At 38.4% G+C, this 26606-nt stretch overlaps 3 protein-coding genes across 3 annotated transcripts in view; 2 read left to right on the forward strand and 1 right to left on the reverse strand.

Annotated features, from left to right (window-relative positions):
* pde3b (phosphodiesterase 3B) overlaps window positions 1-26606 on the reverse strand; it is a 171627-nt gene that overhangs the window by 22919 nt on the left and 122102 nt on the right. The window lies entirely within an intron of this gene.
* LOC144017078 (uncharacterized) lies at window positions 4285-8326 on the forward strand. Its single transcript, XM_077518330.1, has 5 exons — window positions 4285-4367; window positions 5434-5591; window positions 5740-5823; window positions 6377-6578; window positions 7511-8326. The coding sequence occupies exons 2-5, from the start codon at window positions 5514-5516 to the stop codon at window positions 7666-7668; spliced, it is 522 nt and encodes a 173-aa protein (XP_077374456.1). The 5' UTR covers window positions 4285-4367; window positions 5434-5513; the 3' UTR covers window positions 7669-8326.
* On the forward strand, window positions 21841-26354 carry LOC144017079 (uncharacterized). The gene is made up of 5 exons (XM_077518332.1): window positions 21841-21901; window positions 23601-23758; window positions 23907-23990; window positions 24542-24743; window positions 25676-26354. Exons 2-5 carry the CDS (start codon window positions 23681-23683, stop codon window positions 25831-25833), a joined length of 522 nt encoding a protein of 173 aa, XP_077374458.1. The 5' UTR covers window positions 21841-21901; window positions 23601-23680; the 3' UTR covers window positions 25834-26354.

The following is a 26606-nucleotide window of genomic DNA, read 5'->3' on the forward strand; positions in this document are numbered from 1 at the left end:
TCTGCCATTTTGATTAACTTTGGTATTTGATACCATTTTTGGGGCCTTTTATAGGCGTCATATATTCTTTGGTACGTTTCATCTTAAGATATTTAAGATGAAAAGTTATTGAAATTTTTTATTTAGTCGCACGCCTTTGCTGTAGCGATGCATTGTTTGAAAAGAAAAATGTTTTTTATATGATTCAGCTAGATGTGTGAATATTGGGAGATCAGCCTAAGACTTACAAAAAAGTTTCTAAAGCCATATGCTAAACCAAACAGGAAGTCTGCCATTTTGATTAACTTTGGTATTTGTTGCCATTTTTGGGGCCTTTTATAGGCGTCATATATTCTTTGGCGCGTTTCATCTTAAGATATTTAAGATGAAAAGTTATTGAAATTTTTTATTTTGTTGCACGCCTTTGCTGTAGCGATGCATCGTTTGCAAAGAAAAATGTTTTTTATATGATTCAGCTAGATGTGTGACTATTGGGAGGCATACCTATCAGCCTAATACCTCCAAAAAGTATTCTATAGCCATGTGCCAATCCATTTTGATTTTAAATTGTGCATCATTTTTGGCCTTCCATGAAACTTTGCATGTCTAAAACATTTACAATTTAGACGGTTTCCTATGAAACAGTACCCCAATATGCCAGTCCCCCGACATGCAAATACCCCAACGTGGCCCGGGTTGCGAGGGCCCTTTATAGCTGCTCGCAGCTCTAGTTAGGGCCCGAGCAGCGACCGCTGCGAGGTCCCTATTGTTTTTCAAGGAATTCTTATTATTCTTCTTCTTTTTATTTGTTATTATTCTTTTCCGCAAACAATCACATTTTTGAGACACTAAACGTGAACGAAAACTCACCAAACTTTACACACACGTCAGGCCTGGCGAAAAATTTGATATTTTAAAGTCGCCATAGGTGATAACAGAAAAATGGCTCCATAGCGCCACCTACATAGGTTAAACAGATCCCTGGCCCGCTACGATTGTCCGACGGCTATGAAAATTGTGTGGCACCTGTAGCACATCCAGATGAACAAAAACCTCTTTGATGTGTGTACCCTAAAATAGACAGGAAGTGAGATATGAGTATTTAAATGTCCAATTTTGGCCAATTTTTGCACATTTACAGGGGTCATACTTTTGCCTGCTTCTCCTACACGGTTAATCCAATTGACTTCAAACTTGGGATGTACCATCTCAAGACCTGGGACAACACCATGGTAAAAAATCTAAAGTTTTCGACATACTATATGACGGCGGTGGGGCATCAAATTTAGAGTTTCAAAACTCTTACTAAACGTAGTATTGCCGGTTGTATGTTTAACCTAGAGCTACGAAAATTGGTACACATATGTAACAGACTATGACCTACAAAAAAGTCTGTTGGTGCCATATGCTAAACCCAACAGGAAGTCCGCCAGAGGCGGGGCATCAAATTTTGAGTTTCAAAATTCTTACTTAATGAAGCATTCCCGGCTGTACGTTTCACCTAGAGTTACCAAAATTTAAAGACATATGTAACAGCCCTCAAGGTACAAAAAACTCTTTTTGAACCATATGCTAAACCTAACAGAAAGTCCACCATTTTGATTTACTTTGGAACGTGTTCCCATTTTTTTGGCCATTTCATAGGGGTCCTATTTTAACGAACTCCTCTTACAGAGTTTATCCGATCATCTTCAAACTTGGTGTGATTCATCTTAAGATGTTGAAGATGAAAAGTTATTGAAAGCTTTTTATTTTGTCGCACACTGTTGTCATGGCATGCACTGTTTTTAAAGGAAAAAAATATCCTTAAAGAAGCATTCCCATTTGTACGAAGCAGCTAGAGCTACGAAAATTTGTAGACATATGTAACAGCCCAAGATGTACAAAAAAGTCTCTTGGTGCCCTGTGCTAAACCCAACAGGAAGTCCCCCAGGGGCCGGGCATCACATTTTGAGCTAAAAAACTCCTCTTTAACGAAGCATTCCCGGTTGTACCTTTCACCTAGCGCTATGATAATTTGGAGGCATACATAAGAGCCCACGATGTCCAAAAAAGTCTTTTAGAACCATATGCTAAGCCAAACAGGAAGTCCGGCATTTTGATTTACTTTGCTATTTGTAGCCATTTTTTGGGGGCCTTTTATAGGCCTCATATTTTCTACAAAACTTATCAGATTGTCTTCATTCTTTGGCATGTTTCATCTGAAGTATTGCCGGTTATACGTTTAATCTAGAGCTACGAAAATTGGTACACATATGTAACAGACTATGATCTACAAAAAAGCCTGTTGGTGCCATATGCTAAACCTAACAGGAAGTCCGCCAGAGGCAGGGCATCAAATTTTGCATTTCAAAATTTTTACTTAATGAAGCATTTCCGGCTGTACGTTTCACCTAGAGTGACCAAAATTTGAAGACATATGTAACAGCCCTCGAGGTACAAAAAACTCTTTTTGAACCATATGCTAAACCTAACAGGAAGTCTGCCATTTTGATTTACTTTGGAACATGTTGCCATTTTTTTGGCCATTTCATAGGGGTCTTATTTTAACGAACTCCTTCCACAGAGTTTATCCGATCATCTTCAAACTTGGTGTGATTCATCTTAAGATGTTGACGATGAAAAGTTATTGAAAGCTTTTTATTTCGTCGCACGCTGTTGTCGTGGCATGCACTTTTTGCAAAGGAAAAAAATCCTTCTTAATGAAGCATTCCCAGTTGTACGAAGCAGCTAGAGCGACGAAAAATTGTAGACATATGTAACAGCCCAGGATGTACAAAAAAGTCTCTTGGTGCCATGTGCTAAACCCAACAGGAAGTCCCCCAGGGGCCGGGCATCACATTTTGAGCTAAAAAACTCCTCTTTAACGAAGCATTCCCGGTTGTACGTTTCTCCTAGCGCTATGATAATTTGCAGGCATACATAAGAGCCCATGATGTACAAAAAAGTCTCTTGGAACCATGTGCTAAACCAAACAGGAAGTCTGCCATTTTGATTTATGATGGGATTTGTTGCCATTTTTTGTGGCCTTTTTCAGGGGTCATATTTTAACGAACCCCTCCTACAAAATTTATCCGACTGTCTTCAAACTTGGTGTGTTTCATCTTAAGATGTTTAAGATGCAAAGTAATCGAAAGTTTTTTATTTTGTAACACGCTGTTGCCATAGCAATGCATTGTTTGTCAAGTGCTGTTTTTTTTTTTTTTTTTATACACATGAAAACTCATGAAACTTTGCAAACACATCAGACTTGTCATGAACATGAATTTTCAGAGATTTATTGTGCAATTTGCAATAAATAGCGCCCTCTAGACATTTTTATGAAGCATTTCCGATTGTATGATTATGCTAGACCTACAAAAAAGTATTATGTAGCCATTTGCCAAACCAAAGAGGAAGTCCGCTATTTTTATTTTTTTTGGGAATTATACATCATTTTTGGCCTTTTTCATTAAACTTTGCACAGACAAGGCATGGAAAAAACTAACATTTTAAATGGTCCTTGTTCCATGTAACAGTACCCCAACGTGCCAGTACCCTGACGTGCAAGTAACCCAACGTTGTGCTCAATAGCGCCCTCTATGCATTTTTATGGAGCATTTCCAATTGTATGATTCAAGCGATACACAACTAAAGATGACTTGACCTAGATTTGTGAAAACTGGGAGGCATACCTATTAGCTTAAGACCTACAAAAAGTATTCTGTAGCCGTATGCTAAACCTAAAAGGAAGTCCGCCATTTTGAATTTATTTTGGGAATTGCGCACCATATTTTGCGTTTTGATTCAACTTTGCACACACAAGGCTTGTCAAAAACATTTTAGATGGTCCTTGTCCTATTTGACAGTACCCCAACGTGCCAGTACCCCGACGTGCAAGTACCCCAACGTGGCCCGGGTTGCGAGGGCCCTTTATAGCTGCTCGCAGCTCTAGTTCTTCTTCTTCTTCTTCTTCTTTTTCTTTGTTATTATTCTTTTCCGCAAACAACCACATTTTTGAGGCACTAAACATGAACGAAAACTCACCAAACTTTACACGCAGATCGGGTCTGGCGAAAAATTTGATATTTTAAAGTCGCCATACATGATAACAGAAAAATGGCTCTGTAGCGCCACCTACATAGGTTTAACGGATCCCTGTCCCGCTACGATTGTCCTATGGCTACGAAAATTGTGTGGCACCTGTAGCACATCCAGATGAACAAAAACCTCTTTGATATGTGTACCCTAAAATAGACAGGAAGTGAGGTATGAGTATTTGAATGTCCAATTTTGGCCCATTTTTGCACATTTACAGGGGTCATACTTTTGCCCGCTTCTCCTACACGGTTAACCCGATTGACTTCAAACTTGGGCTGTACCATCTCAACACCTGGGACAACATCATGGTAAAAAATCTAAAGTTTTTGACATACTATATGACGGTGGCGGGGCATCAAATTTACAGTTTCAAAATTCTTACTTAACGAAGCATTGCCGGTGGTACGTTTAATCTAGAGCTACGAAAATTGGTACACATATGTAACAGACTATGATCTACAAAAAAGCCTGTTGGTGCCATATGCTAAACCTAACAGGAAGTCCGCCAGAGGCGAGGCATCAAATTTTGTGTTTCAAAATTCTAACTTAATGAAGCATTCCCGGCTGTACATTTCACCTAGAGTTACCAATATTTGAAGACATATGTAACAGCCCTCAAGGTACAAAAAACTCTTTTTGAACCATATGCTAAACCGAACAGGAAGTCCGCCATTTTGATTTACTTTGGAACGTGTTGCCATTTTTTGGGCCATTTCATAGGGGTCTTATTTTAACGAACTCCTCCTACAGAGTTTATCCGATCATCTCCAAACTTGGTGTGATTCATCTTAAGATGTTGAAGATGAAAAGTTATTGAAAGCTTTTTATTTTGTCGCACGCTGTTGCCGTGGCATGCACAGTTTGCAAAGGAAAAAATTACTTCTTAATGAAGCATTCCCAGTTGTACGAAGCAGCTAGAGCTACGAAAATTTGGAGACAAATGTAACAGCCCACGATGTACAAAAAAGTCTCTTGGTGCCATGTGCTAAACCCAACAGGAAGATGCAAATTTATCAAAAGTTTTTTATTTTGTCGCACGCTGCTGCTATAGCGATGCATTGGTTGCCAAGTAAAGTGCTGCTTTGTTTTTTTTTATCTATACATGTGTGAAAACTCGTGAAACTTTGCACACACATCAGACTTGTCATTAACATGAATTTTTAGAGATTTCTTGTGCAATTTGCAATAAATCGCACCCTCTATACATTTTTTATGAAGCATTTCCGATTGGATGATTCAAGCGCGAAATAACTAAAGATGACTTGACTTGACTTGACCTAGATTTGTGAAAACTCAGAGGCATACCTATTATATTATTATTATTTTTTGTACCTTACAAGATTATCTCTTGTGCCACATTAAACCCATTTGCAGGCCTGAGCCAAACCACGGTCCATACATTTGATACCACTGCTTTATTTCAATGGTCAAGTACTTCATAACCACACCTACTTATGCTTGTCCTTGCATATATAGTAGACAACAAAGAGCTCTTTCAACAAAAGACATTTCCATCTACAAAGTCATACAAGGTAAGCACTCTATAAATTCTGCAATCACTACACTTCTATTCCTAAATTATCACTTCAAATACCAACAATGGTTAATACAGCTACAAATGTCTTGTATGTTTATGAAGTATGATACTGTATTTATTTCTACTCCTTTGCTTTTCTACAGAACATGAACAAATCACCAAGCAAATTCTCTTTTGATAAAGACCCTCTAATCATCTCCATACGCAAAGATTGCCAACTTTTTTCCGTAAGTATACAATACATAAACTAAACAGGACAACTTTCTCAATCATATACAGTATGCCATACATATATGTATTAAGTTCTCATTTATTAACAGGTTTGTTAAAGGCACCTTTAGTGTGTTTTTCTGTTTGTAATGTTTCTCCACGAGCACGTCTAGCCATTGATATCATGTAGAACACATATGCTAACCTTTTAGAGACAATTGAAGCTTACTTGCACAGTAGCCACTATCTTAACCACTTAATTCACATGTCTACTTGACAACTTATTACATGTAGTGAAATGGTACTTTGTGCGTCTTATGCTTTTTTTCTGAACACTGCTTTTCAACTCTTTCCTTAAAACCAATACATGCGGTACTGTTATACTGTATAAATATATATGTCCGTGTGTATATATTTGTATATTCTTTCAAAATAAACTCGTTTTGACACACACAGCCATTGAGTAACATGCAACACGACCACAACGTTTTGCACCAACACGTTAGATCTGCTATTTAGAATCATGGAATCTAACATGACTGATTTTCATTGAATGCTTTGTCATTACAGTATGCATGCATTGATCATGCTTTCAGTCTCAACGACTTATACCAGCGCAGCCTTGATCTTCATTCCCAAATGAACCAACTAGTCCATGTGACTCGAGTCAATCAAGCACTTGAAAAACAGATAGACTTCAAAACCAAGCTTGTGAAAGAACTCCAGACTGCATTGGATATAAAGGATGCATGTGATGCATTTGTCCGTGATGGTAAGCTATATGACATGGAAGACACACAAACACTAACACAGCAAGCATCCCCATCCTACACATTGTGTATAATGAATGACATGTTTGACAATGGACATTTTTACATTTTTTTGTTAATGCACGTTCCTTTTTTTCTGTTAGGAATATCTTGAAGGTAACATTGGACTGTTAACTAAAACACTGACTGATTATTGAGCCGCAATTTCTCAATGTATATAATGTGAATACATACTACACTTGATTACTTTCAAATCTGACTGATATCATGTAGCTATGCTGTGATCTTGCCCTCTTTCATCCACTGATAGACACTTCAAAGTTCTTTTTTTTCTGTATCTTCTCAAAATAACTGACATATTCATGGAAAAGATTGTATTTAAATTCTATCATTATTAATTACTATTATTATGTTTATGTCTTTGCCCCTGATTATGATGTTTCTATACCATAGATTTTTTTTTTAAATTTTTTTGGACATACTGTGACTTGACCTTTACAATACTAATTTTTACTAAGAAAAAATCAATCACACACCATAATATTTTATACTTATCCTGCATGTATCTGGACACACCATGCCAAATTTTACACTTACATAACCATTTATGTACCTGTCGTATCCTTACTTTTATTCATCATTTCATCACACAATCCTAAAACATTGCTTTTTGAGCCAGAGGATTCAACTATACCATTTTTGCGTGTCTTATTACTTACTAGCTATATTATTTATTAACGGGCAAAAACTATGAATATAAGATCACCGTCAAATATTACGTCTGTAATATCCATATACAGTGCATTACATAATATGCATTTGTATTAAGACACTACCATGCTAAAAATATGCACACGACTGTTCTGTAAACTACACCTAAGACAACCAAACTTCACAGATCTAACATGATTCTTCATTCTTTTTTGTTCTACAGATGTATCAAATGCTGCCACACAGACAGAAGAAGCCACTGAGGACATGCACGAAGACGATGATCACAATATAACAGGACAGGTTAACCCCCCTGAAGTTTTAGCCCGCAGGTCAAAGCGTCCTAGGACTAATTCATCCATGGAGGTTACATTATCCTAAGACAGACTATGTGCTAACCCAAACTCTTTGACCCCAAGGGATTCATCTGTCCCAGAAAACTTTTACACTAAAGAGTTTATCTGTCCTAGGGCGCTGTTAACCCCAGGTTAAAGTGTTATTTAATCTGTCCTGTTACAACAGCTATACATAAACAGCTGCATTCCTCTCCTGTTCCATCTCTCGCACTTCTTTCATCTCTTTTTCTCCTCTACTTATACCTATGCTTGCTCATGTGCTTTTTTCCCCTTTAGATGATGTCATTGGTTAGCCTGCTTCAAAGCTACATTTTTTCTTGAATAACTGTCACACATTTACTGTTTGCTGGACCCTACAAAACTGTCACAATACTTCACTATGTCATGAATACATATGTGTTGCACAGCGACACCACATTAAGAGTCATCAAAAAGCTTTTTATTTGATCACACACCATCTCTGTGCCATGCAATGTTTTCAAATAAACAGATGCTGGTTTTGAATATCAAACGAGCGACTTTTCATGAAACTTTGCACACACATCAGAAAGTCCACACTTTTGAATTTATTTTGGGAATTGTGCATCATTTTTGGCCTTTTACTGCACCTTTTTACACACAAGGCACGGCAAATGCATTTCTATTTTCCATGGTCCTTGTCTATTTAACAGTACCCCAACGTGCAAGTCCCCCGACTTGCATATACCCCAACGTGGCCCGGGTTGCGAGGGCCCTTTATTAGGGCCCGAGCAGCGACCGCTGCGAGGTCCCTATTGTTTTTGTAAAAATTATTATTATTATTATTATTAGGGCCCGAGCAGCGACCGCTGCGAGGTCCCTATTGTTTTTGCAAAAATTATTATTATTATTATTATTATTATTATTATTATTATTATTATTATTATTCTTTATTCTCCGCAAACAATCGCGATTTTGGGTACCTAAATATTCACGAAAACTCACCGAACTTTGCACACTCCTCAGGTCCGGCGAAAAATTTGATATTATGAGGTCGTTATAACAATGCGACTCGATAGCGCCCCCTAGCGTAGAAAAATAAAAACCAAGCCCGGCACGTTTGAGCTAGAGCAACAAAAATTGGCAGGCACGTGTAGTACCCCGAGACGCACAAAAATGTCTCTTGGGACCATGTAGCTAAAATGTACAGGAAGTGAGCTATGAATTTTTTTATGTCCAATTTTGGCCTATTTTGGCACATTCACTGTGGTCATGCTTTTTCCCCCTTTGCAAACATTTTTCATCCAATTGACTTCAAACTTGGCATTTATCATCTCAAGACCTGAGAGAACAACTGGGCAAAACATCTTGCCTTTTTGAAATACTATATGACGGGGGCGGGGCATCAAATATTGCCTTTAAAATTTCATTTGTCGAGAAAGAGCAAATGCTTAATAACTCCCATGTTCAAGCTCCAAAAAATCTCAAACTTCTCAGGCAACGTAATAGTCACGGCCTGAAAACATCTATATGATAAAATTCAGTTATACATATAGCGCCACCTAGTGGTTACAATAAATGTCATACTTTACGTTTTTAGCTACTGTGCTGAGCTTGTTGAAGGGATCCATTTGAAAATTGGTCAGAAAAGCCTTAAGATGTTGATGATGCCCCACACCGAATATTGTAACTTTTCGCCAAAGGGCGTGGCCGCTACGGTGACGCAAAGTCTGAAGATTTTTCGTGAAAATAAAAGCTGCATTAACTTGACCGAGATGATCCTATCTTCTCAAAATTTCACACATTTGATGAGAGTCCAGCCCTAAAGACATCTACTGACTTATATTTCATCTAACTGATAGCGCCACCTAGTGGCAATTTTTTTTCTTACGAATTTTCTTCTACGTTTTTCTCCAAACACGTTAACTGGACCTACCTCATATTTGCTCAGATGAGGGTTTCGGCCTTCATGATGTCACAACACGAAGTTTGTGAGTTTTCGCGAATTGCTGTGGGTGTGGCTAAGCGCTGTTCGCCAAGAAAACAACGCCAGTTTTGAGGGTCTAAACATGCACAGAAACTCATGAAACTTGGCACACACATCTGGCCTGGTAAAATGAGCCATATTTTATTGTTGATTGTGCTATTTTTTACAAAAATGACTCAATAGCGCCCCCTAGAAGTTTTTAACAAAGCAGCCCCGGTTGTACGTTTAAGCAAGAACGACGAATATTTTTAGGTGTATGAGGGAGCCCAAGTCCTACAAAAAAGTCTCTTGGACCCATATGCTAAAATGAACAGGAAGTGAGCTATGAATTTTTGAATGTCCCATTTTTTACGATTTTTGCACATTCACAGGGGGCAGACTTTTGCCCACTTCTCCTACACATTTCATCCGACTGAGTTAAGACTTGGCCTGGACCATGTCAAGACCTGAGCCAACGACAGGGGGAAAAATTTTGACTTTTCGAAATACTATATGATGAGGGCGGGGCATCAAATTTTGTGTTTCGCAATGAAAAAGGATATGCTTGATAACTCCCCGGTACATGCTCCAAAAAATCCCAAACTTGACATGTATGTTTATCGTCAAGGCCTGAAGTTATCTCTGTGACAACATTCAGTTATATATGCAGCGCCACCTAGCCCTTGAGGCATGAAAAAAAAATACCCCACATACGGTATTTTGTACAAAAAATGTACACTCATTCTAAGTGTGATAACGAAGTCATTTATGAATATTCTTTTAGTTTCCACCACTCAAAATGTTCACTGGCATCAGACTTATCCAAACATATATATATTTTTATTTATTTTTGATAGCCTCGATGGACATTAAAAGCAATATCGTGAATGAAGGATATGCTTAATAACTCCACGGTACATGCTCCAAAAAAAATCCCACACTTGACATGTATGCTTATAATCAAGGCCTGAAGGTATCTCTATGACAACATTCAGTTATAAATACAGCACCACCTAGCCCTTGAGGCTTATATAAAAAAATAAATAAATACCCCACATACGGTATTTTGTACAAAAAATGTACACTCATTCTAAGTGTGATAACTAAGTCATTTATGAATATTCTTTTAGTTTCCACCACTCAAATTGTTCACTGGCTTCACACCGATCCAAACGTATGTACGTTTCCATTTTGTTTTATTCATTTTTGATTGCCCCTTTGGACAATAAAAGTAACATTGTGCAATGAGTACAACGAGCGATGATGTGTATATACACTTTTACAAAAAAATACCAATCAGGGCAACTCATTGCCTAAAAATAAAAAAGGACGCTGATTTTTGCAGGTCTTAACAATCACCAAAACCCGTTGAGCTTGACACACACACTGGCAAAAAAATATTCTACATGTAAACGTTTATTATGCCATTTTCAAAGAAATTTTGCTTCCAATATGCCAGTACCCCAATGTGCCAGTACCCCAACGTGCAAGTACCCCAACGTGCATGGACCCCAACGTGGCCCGGGCTGCGAGGGCCCTTTATAGCTGCTCGCAGCTCTAGTTAGGGCCCGAGCAGCGACCGCTGCGAGGTCCCTATTGTTTTTGTAAAAATTATTATTATTATTATTATTATTATTATTATTATTATTAGGGCCCGAGCAGCGACCGCTGCGAGGTCCCTATTGTTTTTGTAAAAATTATTATTATTATTATTATTATTATTATTATTATTAGGGCCCGAGCAGCGACCGCTGCGAGGTCCCTATTGTTTTTGTAAAAATTATTATTATTATTATTATTATTATTATTATTATTATTATTCTTCTTCTTCTTCTTCTTCTTCTTTATTCTCCGCAAACGATCGCGATTTTGGGTACCTAAACATTCACGAAAACTCACCAAACTTTGCACACTCCTCAGGCCCGGCGAAAAATTTGATATTATGAAGTCGTCATAACAACGCGACTCTATAGCGCCCCCTAGCATAGTAAAATAAAAACCAAGCCCGGCACGTTTGAGCTAGAGCAACGAAAATTGGCAGGCACGTGTAGCACCCCGAGACGCACAAAAAAGTCTATTGGGACCATGTAGCTAAAATGTACAGGAAGTGAGCTATGAATTTTTTAATGTCCAATTTTGGCCTATTTTGGCACATTCACTGTGGTCATGCTTTTTCCCCCTTTGCAAACATTTTTCATCCAATTGACTTCAAACTTGGCATTTATTATCTCAAGACCTAAGAGAACAACTGGGCAAAAAATCTTGCCTTTTCGAAATACTATATGACGGGGGCGGGGCAGCAAATATTGCCTTTAAAATTTCATTTGTCCAGAAAGAGCAAATGCTGAATAACTCCCATGTACAAGCTCCAAAAAATCTCAAACTTCTCAGGCAACGTAATAGTCACGGCCTGAAAACATCTATATGACAAAATTCAGTTATACATATAGCGCCACCTAGTGGTTACAATAAATGTCATACTTTACGTTTTTAGCTACTGTGCTGAGCTCGTTGAAGGGATCCAGTTGAAAATTGGTCAGAAAAGCCTTAAGATGTTGATGATGCCCCACACCGAATATTGTAACTTTTCGCCAAAGGGTGTGGCCGCTACGGTGACGCAAAGTCTGAAGATTTTTCGTGACAAGAAAAGCTGCATTAACTTGACCGAGATGATCCTATCTTCTCAAAATTCCACACATTTGATGAGAGTCCAGCCCTAAAGACATCTACAAACTTATATTTCATCTAACTGATAGCGCCACCTAGTGGCATATTTTTTTCTTACGAATTTTCTTCTACGTTTTTCTCCAAACACGTTAACTGGACCTACCTCATATTGGCTCAGATGAGGGTTTCGGCCTTCATGATGTCACAACACGAAGTTTGTGAGTTTTCGCGAATTGCTGTGGGCGTGGCTAAGCGCTGTTCGCCAAGAAAACAACGCCAGTTTTGAGGGTCTAAACATGCGCAGAAACTCATGAAACTTGGCACACACATCTGGCCTGGTAAAATGAACAATATTTTATTGTTGATTGTGCTATTTTTACAAAAATAACTCAATAGCGCCCCCTAGGAATTTTTAATGAAGCAGCCCCGGTTGTACGTTTAAGCAAGATCTACGAAAATTCTTAGGTGTATGAGGGAGCCCAAGACCTACAAAAAAGTCTCCTGTACCCATATGCTAAAATGAACAGGAAGTGAGCTACGAATTTTTGAATGTCCCATTTTTTTCGATTTTTGCACATTCACAGGGGGCAGACTTTTGCCCACTTCTCCTACACGTTTCATCCGACTGAGTTAAGACTTGGCCTGGACCATGTCAAGACCTGAGCCAACGACAGGGGGAAAAATTTTGACTTTTCGAAATACTATATGATGAGGGCGGGGCATCAAAATTTGTGTTTCGCAATGAAAAAGGATATGCTTGATAACTCCCCGGTACATGCTCCAAAAAATCCCAAACTTGACATGTATGTTTATCGTCAAGGCCTGAAGTTATCTCTATGACAACATTCAGTTATATATGTAGCGCCACCTAGCCCTTGAGGCATGAAAAAAAAATACCCCACATACGGTATTTTGTACAAAAAATGTACACTCATTCTAAGTGTGATAACTAAGTCATTTATGAATATTCTTTTAGTTTCCACCACTCAAAATGTTCACTGGCATCAGACTTATCCAAACATATATATATTTTTATTTATTTTTGATAGCCTCTATGGACATTAAAAGCAATATCGTGAATGAAGGATATGCTTAATAACTCCACGGTACATGCTCCAAAAAAAATCCCACACTTGACATGTATGCTTATAATCAAGACCTGAAGGTATCTCTATGACAACATTCAGTTATAAATACAGCGCCACCTAGCCCTTGAGGCTTATATTAAAAAAAAGAAAAATACCCCACATACGGTATTTTGTACAAAAAATGTACACTCATTCTAAGTGTGATAACTAAGTCATTTATGAATATTCTTTTAGTTTCCACCACTCAAATTGTTCACTGGCTTCACACCGATCCAAACGTATGTACGTTTCCATTTTGTTTTATTCATTTTTGATTGCCCCTTTGGACAATAAAAGTAACATTGTGCAATGAGTACAATGAGCGATGATGTGCATATACACTTTTACAAAAAATACCAATCAGGGCAACTCATTGCCTAAAAATAAAAAAGGACGCTGATTTTTGCAGGTCTTAAGAATCACCAAAACCCGTTGAGCTTGACACACACACTGGCAAAAAAATATTCTACATGTAAACGTTTATTATGCCATTTTCAAAGAAATTTTGCTTCCAATATGCCAGTACCCCAACGTGCCAGTACCCCAACGTGCAAGGACCCCAACGTGGCCCGGGCTGCGAGGGCCCTTTATAGCTGCTCGCAGCTCTAGTTATTCTTCTTCTTCTTCTTCTTCTTCTTCTTCTTTATTCTCCGCAAACAATCGTGATTTTGGGTACCTAAATATTCACGAAAACTCACCAAACTTTGCACACTCCTCAGGTCCGGCGAAAAATTTGATATTATGAAGTCGTTATAACAACGCGGCTCTATAGCGCCCCCTAGCGTAGAAAAATAAAAACCAAGCCCGACAGGTTTGAGCTAGAGCAACGAAAATTGGCAGGCACGTGTAGCACCCCGAGACGCACAAAAAAGTCTATTGGGACCATGTAGCTAAAATGTACAGGAAGTGAGCTATGAATTTTTTAATGTCCAATTTTGGCCTATTTTGGCACATTCACTGTGGTCATGCTTTTTCCCCCTTTGCAAACATTTTTCATCCAATTGACTTCAAAACTTGGCATTTATCATCTCAAGACCTAAGAGAACAGCTGGGCAAAACATCTTGCCTTTTCGAAATACTATACGACGGGGGCGGAGCATCAAATATTGCCTTTAAAATTTCATTTGTCCAGAAAGAGCAAATGCTTAATAACTCCCATGTTGAAGCTCCAAAAAATCTCAAACTTCTCAGGCAACGTAATAGTCACAGCCTGAAAACATCTATATGACAAAATTCAGTTATACATATAGCGCCACCTAGTGGTTACAATAAATGTCATACTTTACGTTTTTAGCTACTGTGCTGAGCTTGTTGAAGGGATCCATTTGAAAATTGGTCAGAAAAGCCTTAAGATGTTGATCATGCCCCACACCGAATATTGTAACTTTTCATCAAAGGGCGTGGCCGCTACGGTGACGCAAAATCTGAAGATTTTTCGTGAAAATAAAAGCTGCATTAACTTGACCGAGATGATCCTATCTTCTCAAAATTTCACACATTTGATGAGAGTCCAGCTCTAAAGACATCTACTAACTTACATTTCATCTAACTGATAGCGCCACCTAGTGGCAATTTTTTTTCTTACGAATTTTCTTCTACGTTTTTCTCCAAACACGTTAACTGGACCTACCTCATATTTGCTCAGAGGAGGGTTTCGGCCTTCATGATGTCACAACACGAAGTTTGTGAGTTTTCGCGAATTGCTGTAGGCGTGGCTAAGCGCTGTTCGCCAAGAAAACAACGCCAGTTTTGAGGGTCTAAACATGCACAGAAACTCCTGAAACTTGGCACACACATCTGGCCTGGTAAAATGAGCAATATTTTATTGTTGATTGTGCTATTTTTACAAAAATGACTCAATAGCGCCCCCTCGAAATTTTTAACGAAGCAGCCCCGGTTGTACGTTTAAGCTACAACGCCGAATATTTTTAAGTGTATGAGGGAGCCCAAGACCTACAAAAACGTCTCTTGTACCCATATGCTAAAATGAACAGGAAGTGAGCTACGAATTTTTGAATGTCCCATTTTTGACGATTTTTGCACATTCACAGGGGGCAGACTTTTGCCCACTTCTCCTACACGTTTCATCCGACTGAGTTAAGACTTGGCCTGGACCATGTCAAGACCTGAGCCAACGACAGGGGGAAAAATTTTGACTTTTCGAAATACTATATGATGAGGGCGGGGCATCAAAATTTGTGTTTCACAATGAAAAAGGATATGCTTGATAACTCCCCGGTACATGCTCCAAAAAATCCCAAACTTGACATGTATGTTTATCGTCAAGGCCTGAAGTTATCTCTATGACAACATTCAGTTATATATGCAGCGCCACCTAGTCCTTGAGGCATGAAAAAAAAATACCCCACATACGGTTTTTTGTACAAAAAATGTACACTCATTCTAAGTGTGATAACTAAGTCATTTATGAATATTTTTTTAGTTTCCACCACTCAAAATGTTCACTGGCATCAGACTTATCCAAACATATATATATTTTTATTTATTTTTGATAGCCTCTATGGACATTAAAAGCAATATCGTGAATGAAGGATATGCTTAATAACTCCACGGTACATGCTCCAAAAAAAATCCCACACTTGACATGTATGCTTATAATCAAGGCCTGAAGGTATCTCTATGACAACATTCAGTTATAAATACAGCGCCACCTAGCCGTTGAGGCTTATATAAAAAAAATTAAAAAAATACCCCACATACGGTATTTTGTACAAAAAATGTACACTCATTCTAAGTGTGATAACTAAGTCATTTATGAATATTCTTTTAGTTTCCACCACTCAAATTGTTCACTGGCTTCACACCGATCCAAACGTATGTACGTTTCCATTTTGTTTTATTCATTTTTGATTGCCCCTTTGGACAATAAAAGTAAACATTGTGCAATGAGTACAACGAGCGATGATGTGTATATACACTTTTACAAAAAAATACCAATCAGGGCAACTCATTGCCTAAAAATAAATAAGGACGCTGATTTTTGCAGGTCTTAACAATCACCAAAATCCGTTGAGCTTGACAGACACTGGCAAAAAAAATATTCTACATGTAAACGTTTATTATGCCATTTTCAAAGAAATTTTGCTTCCAATATGCCAGTACCCCAACGTGCCAGTACCCCAACGTGCAAGTACCCCAACGTGCAAGGACCCCAACGTGGCCCGGGCTGCGAGGGCCCTTTATAGCTGCTCGCAGCTCTAGTTATTATTATTCTTCTTCTTTATTCTCCGCAAACAATCGCGATTTTGGGTACCTAAATATTCACGAAAACTCACCAAACTTTGCACACTCCTCAGGTCCGGCGAAAAATTTGATATTATGAAGTCGTTATAACAACGCGACTCTATAGCGCCCCCTAGCGTAGAAAAATAAAAACCAAGCCCGACACGTTTGAGCTAGAGCAACGAAAATTGGCAGGCACGTGTAGCACCCCGAGACGCACAAAAAAGTCTATTGGGACCATGTAGCTAAAATGTACAGGAAGTGAGCTATGAATTTTTTAATGTCCAATTTTGGCCTATTTTGGCACATTCACTGTGGTCATGCTTTTTCCCCCTTTGCAAACATTTTTCATCCAATTGACTTCAAACTTGGCATTTATCATCTCAAGACCTAAGAGAACAGCTGGGCAAAACATCTTGCCTTTTCGAAATACTATACGACGGGGGCGGAGCATCAAATATTGCCTTTAAAATTTCATTTGTCCAGAAAGAGCAAATGCTTAATAACTCCCATGTTCAAGCTCCAAAAAATCTCAAACTTCTCAGGCAACGTAATAGTCACAGCCTGAAAACATCTATATGACAAAATTCAGTTATACATATAGCGCCACCTAGTGGTTACAATAAATGTCATACTTTACGTTTTTAGCTACTGTGCTGAGCTTGTTGAAGGGATCCATTTGAAAATTGGTCAGAAAAGCCTTAAGATGTTGATCATGCCCCACACCGAATATTGTAACTTTTCGCCAAAGGGCGTGGCCGCTACGGTGACGCAAAGTCTGAAGATTTTTCGTGACAATAAAAGCTGCATTAACTTGACCGAGATGATCCTATCTTCTCAAAATTTCACACATTTGATGAGAGTCCAGCTCTAAAGACATCTACTAACTTACATTTCATCTAACTGATAGCGCCACCTAGTGGCAATTTTTTTTCTTACGAATTTTCTTCAATGTTTTTCTCCAAACACGTTAACTGGACCTACCTCATATTTGCTCAGATGAGGGTTTCGGCCTTCATGATGTCACTACACGAAGTTTGTAAGTTTTCGCGAATTGCTGTAGGCGTGGCTAAGCGCTGTTCGCCAAGAAAACAACGCCCGTTTTGAGGGTCTAAACATGCACAGAAACTCCTGAAACTTGGCACACACATCTGGCCTGGTAAAATGAGCAATATTTTATTGTTGATTGTGCTATTTTTACAAAAATGACTCAATAGCGCCCCCTCGAAATTTTTAACGAAGCAGCCCCGGTTGTACGTTTAAGCAAAAACGCCGAATATTTTTAGGTGTATGAGGGAGCCCAAGACCTACAAAAAAGTCTCTTGTACCCATATGCTAAAATGAACAGGAAGTGAGCTACGAATTTTTTAATGTCCCATTTTTGACGATTTTTGCACATTCACAGGGGGCAGACTTTTGCCCACTTCTCCTACACGTTTCATCCGACTGAGTTAAGACTTGGCCTGGACCATGTCAAGACCTGAGCCAACGACAGGGGGAAAAATTTTGACTTTTCGAAATACTATATGATGAGGGCGGGGCATCAAAATTTGTGTTTCACAATGAAAAAGGATATGCTTGATAACTCCCCGGTACATGCTCCAAAAAATCCCAAACTTGACATGTATGTTTATCGTCAAGGCCTGAAGTTATCTCTATGACAACATTCAGTTATATATGCAGCGCCACCTAGCCCTTGAGGCATGAAAAAAAAATACCCCACATACGGTATTTTGTACAAAAAATGTACACTCATTCTAAGTGTGATAACTAAGTCATTTATGAATATTTTTTTAGTTTCCACCACTCAAAATGTTCACTGGCATCAGACTTATCCAAACATATATATATTTTTATTTATTTTTGATAGCCTCTATGGACATTAAAGGCAATATCGTGAATGAAGGATATGCTTAATAACTCCACGGTACATGCTCAAAAAAAAAATCCCACACTTGACATGTATGCTTATAATCAAGGCCTGAAGGTATCTCTATGACAACATTCAGTTATAAATACAGCGCCACCTAGCCCTTGAGGCTTATATAAAAAATAAAAAAAATACCCCACATACGGTATTTTGTACAAAAAATGTACACTCATTCTAAGTGTGATAACTAAGTCATTTATGAATATTCTTTTAGTTTCCACCACTCAAATTGTTCACTGGCTTCACACCGATCCAAACGTATGTACGTTTCCATTTTGTTTTATTCATTTTTGATTGCCCCTTTGGACAATAAAAGTAACATTGTGCAATGAGTACAACGAGCGATGATGTGTATATACACTTTTACAAAAAAATACCAATCAGGGCAACTCATTGCCTAAAAATAAAAAAGGACGCTGATTTTTGCAGGTCTTAACAATCACCAAAACCCGTTGAGCTTGACACACACACTGGCAAAAAAATATTCTACATGTAAACGTTTATTATGCCATTTTCAAAGAAATTTTGCTTCCAATATGCCAGTACCCCAACGTGCCAGTACCCCAACGTGCAAGTACCCCAACGTGCAAGGACCCCAATGTGGCCCGGGCTGCGAGGGCCCTTTATAGCTGCTCGCAGCTCTAGTTATTCTTCTTCTTCTTCTTCTTCTTCTTCTTTATTCTCCGCAAACGGTCGCGATTTTGGGTACCTAAACATTCACGAAAACTCACCGAACTTTGCACACTCCTCAGGCCCGGCGAAAAATTTGATATTATTAAGTCGTCATAACAATGCGACTCGATAGCGCCCCCTAGCGTAGAAAAATAAAAACCAAGCCCGGCACGTTTGAGCTAGAGCAACGAAAATTGGCAGGCACGTGTAGCACCCCGAGACGCACAAAAAAGTCTATTGGGACCATGTAGCTAAAATGTACAGGAAGTGAGCTATGAATTTTTTAATGTCCAATTTTGGCCTATTTTGGCACATTCAGTGTGGTCATGCTTTTTCCCCCTATGCAAACATTTTTCATCCCATTGACTTCAAACTTGGTATTTATCATCTCAAGACCTAAGAGAACAGCTGGGCAAAAAGTCTTGCCTTTTCGAAATACTATATGACGGGGGCGGGGCATCAAATATTGCCTTTAAAATTTCATTTGTCCAGAAAGAGCAAATGCTGAATAACTCCCATGTACAAGCTCCAAAAAATCTCAAACTTCTCAGGCAACGTAATAGTCACGGCCTGAAAACATCTATATGACAAAATTCAGTTATACATATAGCGCCACCTAGTGGTTACAATAAATGTCATACTTTACGTTTTTAGCTACTGTGCTGAGCTCGTTGAAGGGATCCAGTTGAAAATTGGTCAGAAAAGCCTTAAGATGTTGATGATTCCCCACACCGAATATTGTAACTTTTCGCCAAAGGGCGTGGCCGCTACGGTGACGCAAAGTCTGAAGATTTTTCGTGACAATAAAAGCTGCATTAACTTGACCGAGATGATCCTATCTTCTCAAAATTTCACATATTTGATGAGAGTCCAGCTCTAAATACATCTACTAACTTACATTTCATCTAACTGATAGCGCCACCTAGTGGCAATTTTTTTTCTTACGAATTTTCTTCTACGTTTTTCTCCAAACACGTTAACTGGACCTACCTCATATTTGCTCAGATGAGGGTTTCGGCCTTCATGATGTCACAACACGAAGTTTGTGAGTTTTCGCGAATTGCTGTGGGCGTGGCTAAGCGCTGTTCGCCAAGAAAACAACGCCAGTTTTGAGGGTCTAAACATGCACAGAAACTCCTGAAACTTGGCACACACATCTGGCCTGGTAAAATGAGCAATATTTTATTGTTGATTGTGCTATTTTTACAAAAATGACTCAATAGCGCCCCCTCGAATTTTTTAACGAAGCAGCCCCGGTTGTACGTTTAAGCAAGAACGACGAATATTTTCAGGTGTATGAGGGAGCCCAAGACCTACAAAAAAGTCTCTTGTACCCATATGCTAAAATGAACAGGAAGTGAGCTACGAATTTTTGAATGTCCCATTTTTGACGATTTTTGCACATTCACAGGGGGCAGACTTTTGCCCACCTCTCCTACACGTTTCATCCGACTGAGTTAAGACTTGGCCTGGACCATGTCAAGACCTGAGCCAACGACAGGGGGAAAAATTTTGACTTTTCGAAATACTATATGATTTAGGCGGGGCATCAAAATTTGTGTTTCGCAATGAAAAAGGATATGCTTGATAACTCCCCGGTACATGCTCCAAAAAATCACAAACTTGACATGTATGTTTATCGTCAAGGCCTGAAGTTATCTCTATGACAACATTCAGTTATATATGCAGCGCCACCTAGCCCTTGAGGCATGAAAAAAAAATACCCCACATACGGTATTTTGTACAAAAAATGTACACTCATTCTAAGTGTGATAACTAAGTCATTTATGAATATTCTTTTAGTTTCCACCACTCAAATTGTTCACTGGCTTCACACCGATCCAAACGTATGTACGTTTCCATTTTGTTTTATTCATTTTTGATTGCCCCTTTGGACAATAAAAGTAACATTGTGCAATGAGTACAACGAGCGATGATGTGTATATACACTTTTACAAAAAAATACCAATCAGGGCAACTCATTGCCTAAAAATAAATAAGGACGCTGATTTTTGCAGGTCTTAACAATCACCAAAATCCGTTGAGCTTGACAGACACTGGCAAAAAAAATATTCTACATGTAAACGTTTATTATGCCATTTTCAAAGAAATTTTGCTTCCAATATGCCAGTACCCCAACGTGCCAGTACCCTAACGTGCAAGTACCCCAACGTGCAAGGACCCCAACGTGGCCCGGGCTGCGAGGGCCCTTTATAGCTGCTCGCAGCTCTAGTTGTACTATTGTTTTTGTAGGAATTCTTCTTATTATTCTTCTTTTTCTTCTCCGCAAACAATCGCATTTTTGAGACACTGAACGTGAACGAAAACTCACCAAACTTTACACGCACATCAGGCCTGGCGAAAAATTTTATATTTTAAAGTCGCCATACATGATAACAGAAAAATGGCTCCTTAGCGCCCCCTACATAGGTTAAACGGATCCCTGTCCCGCTACGATTGTCCGACGGCTATGAAAATTGTGTGGCACCTGTAGCACATCCCAAATGAACAAAAACCTCTTTGAAGTGTGTACCCTAAAATAGACAGAAAGTGAGGTATGAGTATTTAAATGTCCAATTTTTGCCAATTTTTGCACATTTACAGGGGTCATACTTTTGCCCGCTTCTCCTACACGGTTAACCCGATTGACTTCAAACTTGGGATGTACCATCTCAACACCTGGGACAACATCATTGTGAAAAATGAAAAGTTTTTGATATACTATATGACGGCGGCGGCGCATCAAATTTAGAGTTTAAAAATTCTTACTTCACGAAGCATTGCCGGTTGTACGTTTAATCTAGAGCTACGAAAATTGGTACACATATGTAACAGGCTATGACCTACAAAAAACTCTTTTTGAACCATATGCTAAACCTAAAAGGAAGTCCACCATTTTGATTTATTTTGGAACGTGTTGCCATTTTTTTGGCCATTTCATTGGGGTCTTATTTTAACGAACTCCTCCTACAGTGTTTATCCGATCATCTTCAAACTTGGTGTGATTCATCTTAAGATGTTGAAGATGAAAAGTTATTGAAAACTTTGTATTTCGTCGCACACTGTTGTCATGGCATGCACTGTTTTTAAAGGAAAAAAAATATCCTTAAAGAAGCATTCCCATTTGTACGAAGCAGCTAGAGCTACGAAAATTTGTAGACATATGTAACAGCCCAAGATGTACAAAAAAGTCTCTTGGTGCCCTGTGCTAAACCCAACAGGAAGTCCCCCAGGGGCCGGGCATCACATTTTGAGCTAAAAAACTCCTCTTTAACAAAGCATACCCGGCTGTACGTTTCACCTAGAGTTACCAAAATTTGTAGAGGTATATAACAGCCCTCGAAGTACAAAAAACTCTTTTTTTAACCATATGCTAAACCTAACAGGACGTCCGCCATTTTGATTTACTTTGGAATGTGTTGCCATTTTTTGGGCCATTTCGTAGGGGTCTTATTTTAACGAACTCCTCCTACAGAGTTTATCCGATCATCTTCAAACTTGGTGTGACTCATCTTAAGATGTTGAGGATGAAAAGTTATTGAAAGCTCTTTATTTCGTCGCACGCTGTTGTCGTGGCATGCACTTTTTGCAAAGGAAAAAAAATCATTCTTAATGAAGCATTCCCAGTTGTACGAAGCAGCTAGAGCTACAAAAATTTGTAGACATATGTAACAGCCCACAATGTACAAAAAAGTCTCTTGGTGCCATGTGCTAAACCCAACAGGAAGTCCCCCAGGGGCCGGGCATCACATTTTGAGCTAGAAAACTCCTCTTTAACGAAGCATTCCCGGTTGTACGTTTCACCTAGCGCTATGATAATTTGCAGGCATACATAAGAGCCCACGATGTACAAAAAAGTCTCTTGGAACCATGTGCTAAACAAAACAGGAAGTCCGCCATTTTGATTTACGATGGGATTTGTTGCCATTTTTTGTGGCCTTTTTCAGGGGTCATATTTTAACGAACTCCTCGTACAAAGTTCATCCGACCGTCTTCAAACTTGGTGTGTTTCATCTTAAGATGTGTAAGTTGCAAAGTTATCGAAAGTTTTTTATTTTGTCGCACGCTGCTGCTATAGCGATGCATTGTTTGCCAAGTAAAGTGCTGCTTTGTTTTTTTATCTATACATGTGTGAAAACTCATGAAACTTTGCAAACACATCAGACTTGTCATGAACATGAATTTTTAGAGATTTATTGTGCAATTTGCAATAAATAGCGCCCTCTATACATTTTTTATGGAGCATTTCCGATTGGATGATTCAAGCGCAAAATAACTAAAGATGACTTGACTTGACCTAGATTTGTGAAAACTCAGAGGCATACCTATTATATTATTATTATTTTTTGTACCTTACAAGATTATCTCTTGTGCCACATTAAACCCCTTTGCAGGCCTGAGCCAAACCACGGTCCATACATTTGATACCACTGCTTTATTTCAATGGTCAAGTACTTCATAACCACACCTACTTATGCTTGTCCTTGCATATATAGTAGACAACAAAGAGCTCTTTCAACAAAAGACATTTCCATCTACAAAGTCATACAAGGTAAGCACTCTATAAATTCTGCAATCACTACACTTCTATTCCTAAATTATCACTTCAAATACCAACAATGGTTAATACAGCTACAAATTTCTTGTATGTTTATGAAGTATGATACTGTATTTATTTCTACTCCTTTGCTTTTCTACAGAACATGAACAAATCAACAAGCAAATTCTCTTTTGATAAAGACCCTCTAATCATCTCCATACGCAAAGATTGCCAACTTTTTTCCGTAAGTATACAATACATAAACTAAACAGGACAACTTTCTCAATCATATACAGTATGCCATACATATATGTATTAAGTTCTCATTTATTAACAGGTTTGTTAAAGGCACCTTTAGTGTGTTTTTCTGTTTGTAATGTTTCTCCACGAGCACGTCTAGCCATTGATATCATGTAGAACACATATGCTAACCTTTTAGAGACAATTGAAGCTTACTTGCACAGTAGCCACTATCTTAACCACTTAATTCACATGTCTACTTGACAACTTATTACATGTAGTGAAATGGTACTTTGTGCGTCTTATGCTTTTTTCTGAACACTGCTTTTCAACTCTTTCCTTAAAACCAATACATGCGGTACTGTTATACTGTATAAATATATATGTCCGTGTGTATATATTTGTATATTCTTTCAAATAAACTCGTTTTGACACACACAGCCATTGAGTAACATGCAACACGACCACAACGTTTTGCACCAACACGTTACCTCTGCTATTTAGAATCATGGAATCTAACATGACTGATTTTCATTGAATGCTTTGTCATTACAGTATGCATGCATTGATCATGCTTCCAGTCGCAACGACTTATACCAGCGCAGCCTTGATCTTCATTCCCAAATGAACCAACTAGTCCATGTGACTCGAGTCAATCGAGCACTTGAAAAACAGATAGACTTCAAAACCAAGCTTGTGAAAGAACTCCAGACTGCATTGGATATAAAGGATGCATGTGATGCATTTGTCCGTGATGGTAAGCTATATGACATGGAAGACACACAAACACTAACACAGCAAGCATCCCCATCCTACACATTGTGTATAATGAATGACATGTTTGACAATGGACATTTTTACATTTTTTTGTTAATGCACGTTCCTTTTTTTCTGTTAGGAATATCTTGAAGGTAACATTGGACTGTTAACTAAAACACTGACTGATTATTGAGCCGCAATTTCTCAATGTATATAATGTGAATACATACTACACTTGATTACTTTCAAATGTGACTGATATCATGTAGCTATGCTGTGATCTTGCCCTCTTTCATCCACTGATAGACACTTCAAAGTTCTTTTTTTTCTGTATCTTCTCAAAATAACTGACATATTCATGGAAAAGATTGTATTTAAATTCTATCATTATTAATTACTATTATTATGTTTATGTCTTTGCCCCTGATTATGATGTTTCTATACCATAGATTTTTTTTTTAAATTTTTTGGGACATACTGTGACTTGACCTTTACAATACTAATTTTTACTAAGAAAAAATCAATCACACACCATAATATTTTATACTTATCCTGCATGTATCTGGACACACCATGCCAAATTTTACACTTACATAACCATTTATGTACCTGTCGTATCCTTACTTTTATTCATCATTTCATCACACAATCCTAAAACATTGCTTTTTGACCCAGAGGATTCAACTATACCATTTTTGCGTGTCTTATTACTTACTAGCTATATTATTTATTAACGGGCAAAAACTATGAATATAAGATCACCGTCAAATATTACGTCTGTAATATCCATATACAGTGCATTACATAATATGCATTTGTATTAAGACACTACCATGCTAAAAATATGCACACGACTGTTCTGTAAACTACACCTAAGACAACCAAACTTCACAGATCTAACATGATTCTTCATTCTTTTTTGTTCTACAGATGTATCAAATGCTGCCACACAGACAGAAGAAGCCACTGAGGACATGCACGAAGACGATGATCACAATATAACAGGACAGGTTAACCCCCCTGAAGTTTTAGCCCGCAGGTCAAAGCGTCCTAGGACTAATTCATCCATGGAGGTTACATTATCCTAAGACAGACTATGTGCTAACCCAAACTCTTTGACCCCAAGGGATTCATCTGTCCAAGAAAAATTTTACACTAAAGAGTTTATCTGTCCTAGGGCGCTGTTAACCCCAGGTTAAAGTGTTATTTAATCTGTCCTGTTACAACAGCTATACATAAACAGCTGCATTCCTCTCCTGTTCCATCTCTCGCACTTCTTTCATCTCTTTTTCTCCTCTACTTATACCTATGCTTGCTCATGTGCTTTTTTCCCCTTTAGATGATGTCATTGGTTAGCCTGCTTCAAAGCTACATTTTTTCTTGAATAACTGTCACACATTTACTGTTTGCTGGACCCTACAAAACTGTCACAATACTTCACTATGTCATGAATACATTTGTGTTGCACAGCGACACCACATTAAGAGTCATCAAAAAGCTTTTTATTTGATCACACACCATCTCTGTGCCATGCAATGTTTTCAAATAAACAGATGCTGGTTTTGAATATCAAACGAGCGACTTTTCATGAAACTTTGCACACACATCAGAAAGTCCACACTTTTGAATTTATTTTGGGAATTGTGCATCCTTTTTGGCCTTTTACTGCACCTTTTTACACACAAGGCACGGCAAATGCATTTCTATTTTCCATGGTCCTTGTCTATTTAACAGTACCCCAACGTGCAAGTCCCCCGACTTGCATATAACCCAACGTGGCCCGGGTTGCGAGGGCCCTTTATAGCTGCTCGCAGCTCTAGTTATTATTCTTCTTCTTCTTCTTCTTCTTTTTCTTTGTTAT

This window comes from Festucalex cinctus, chromosome 4 (genome assembly GCF_051991245.1).
Source record: "Festucalex cinctus isolate MCC-2025b chromosome 4, RoL_Fcin_1.0, whole genome shotgun sequence".
Classification (NCBI taxonomy): Eukaryota; Metazoa; Chordata; class Actinopteri; order Syngnathiformes; family Syngnathidae; genus Festucalex; species Festucalex cinctus.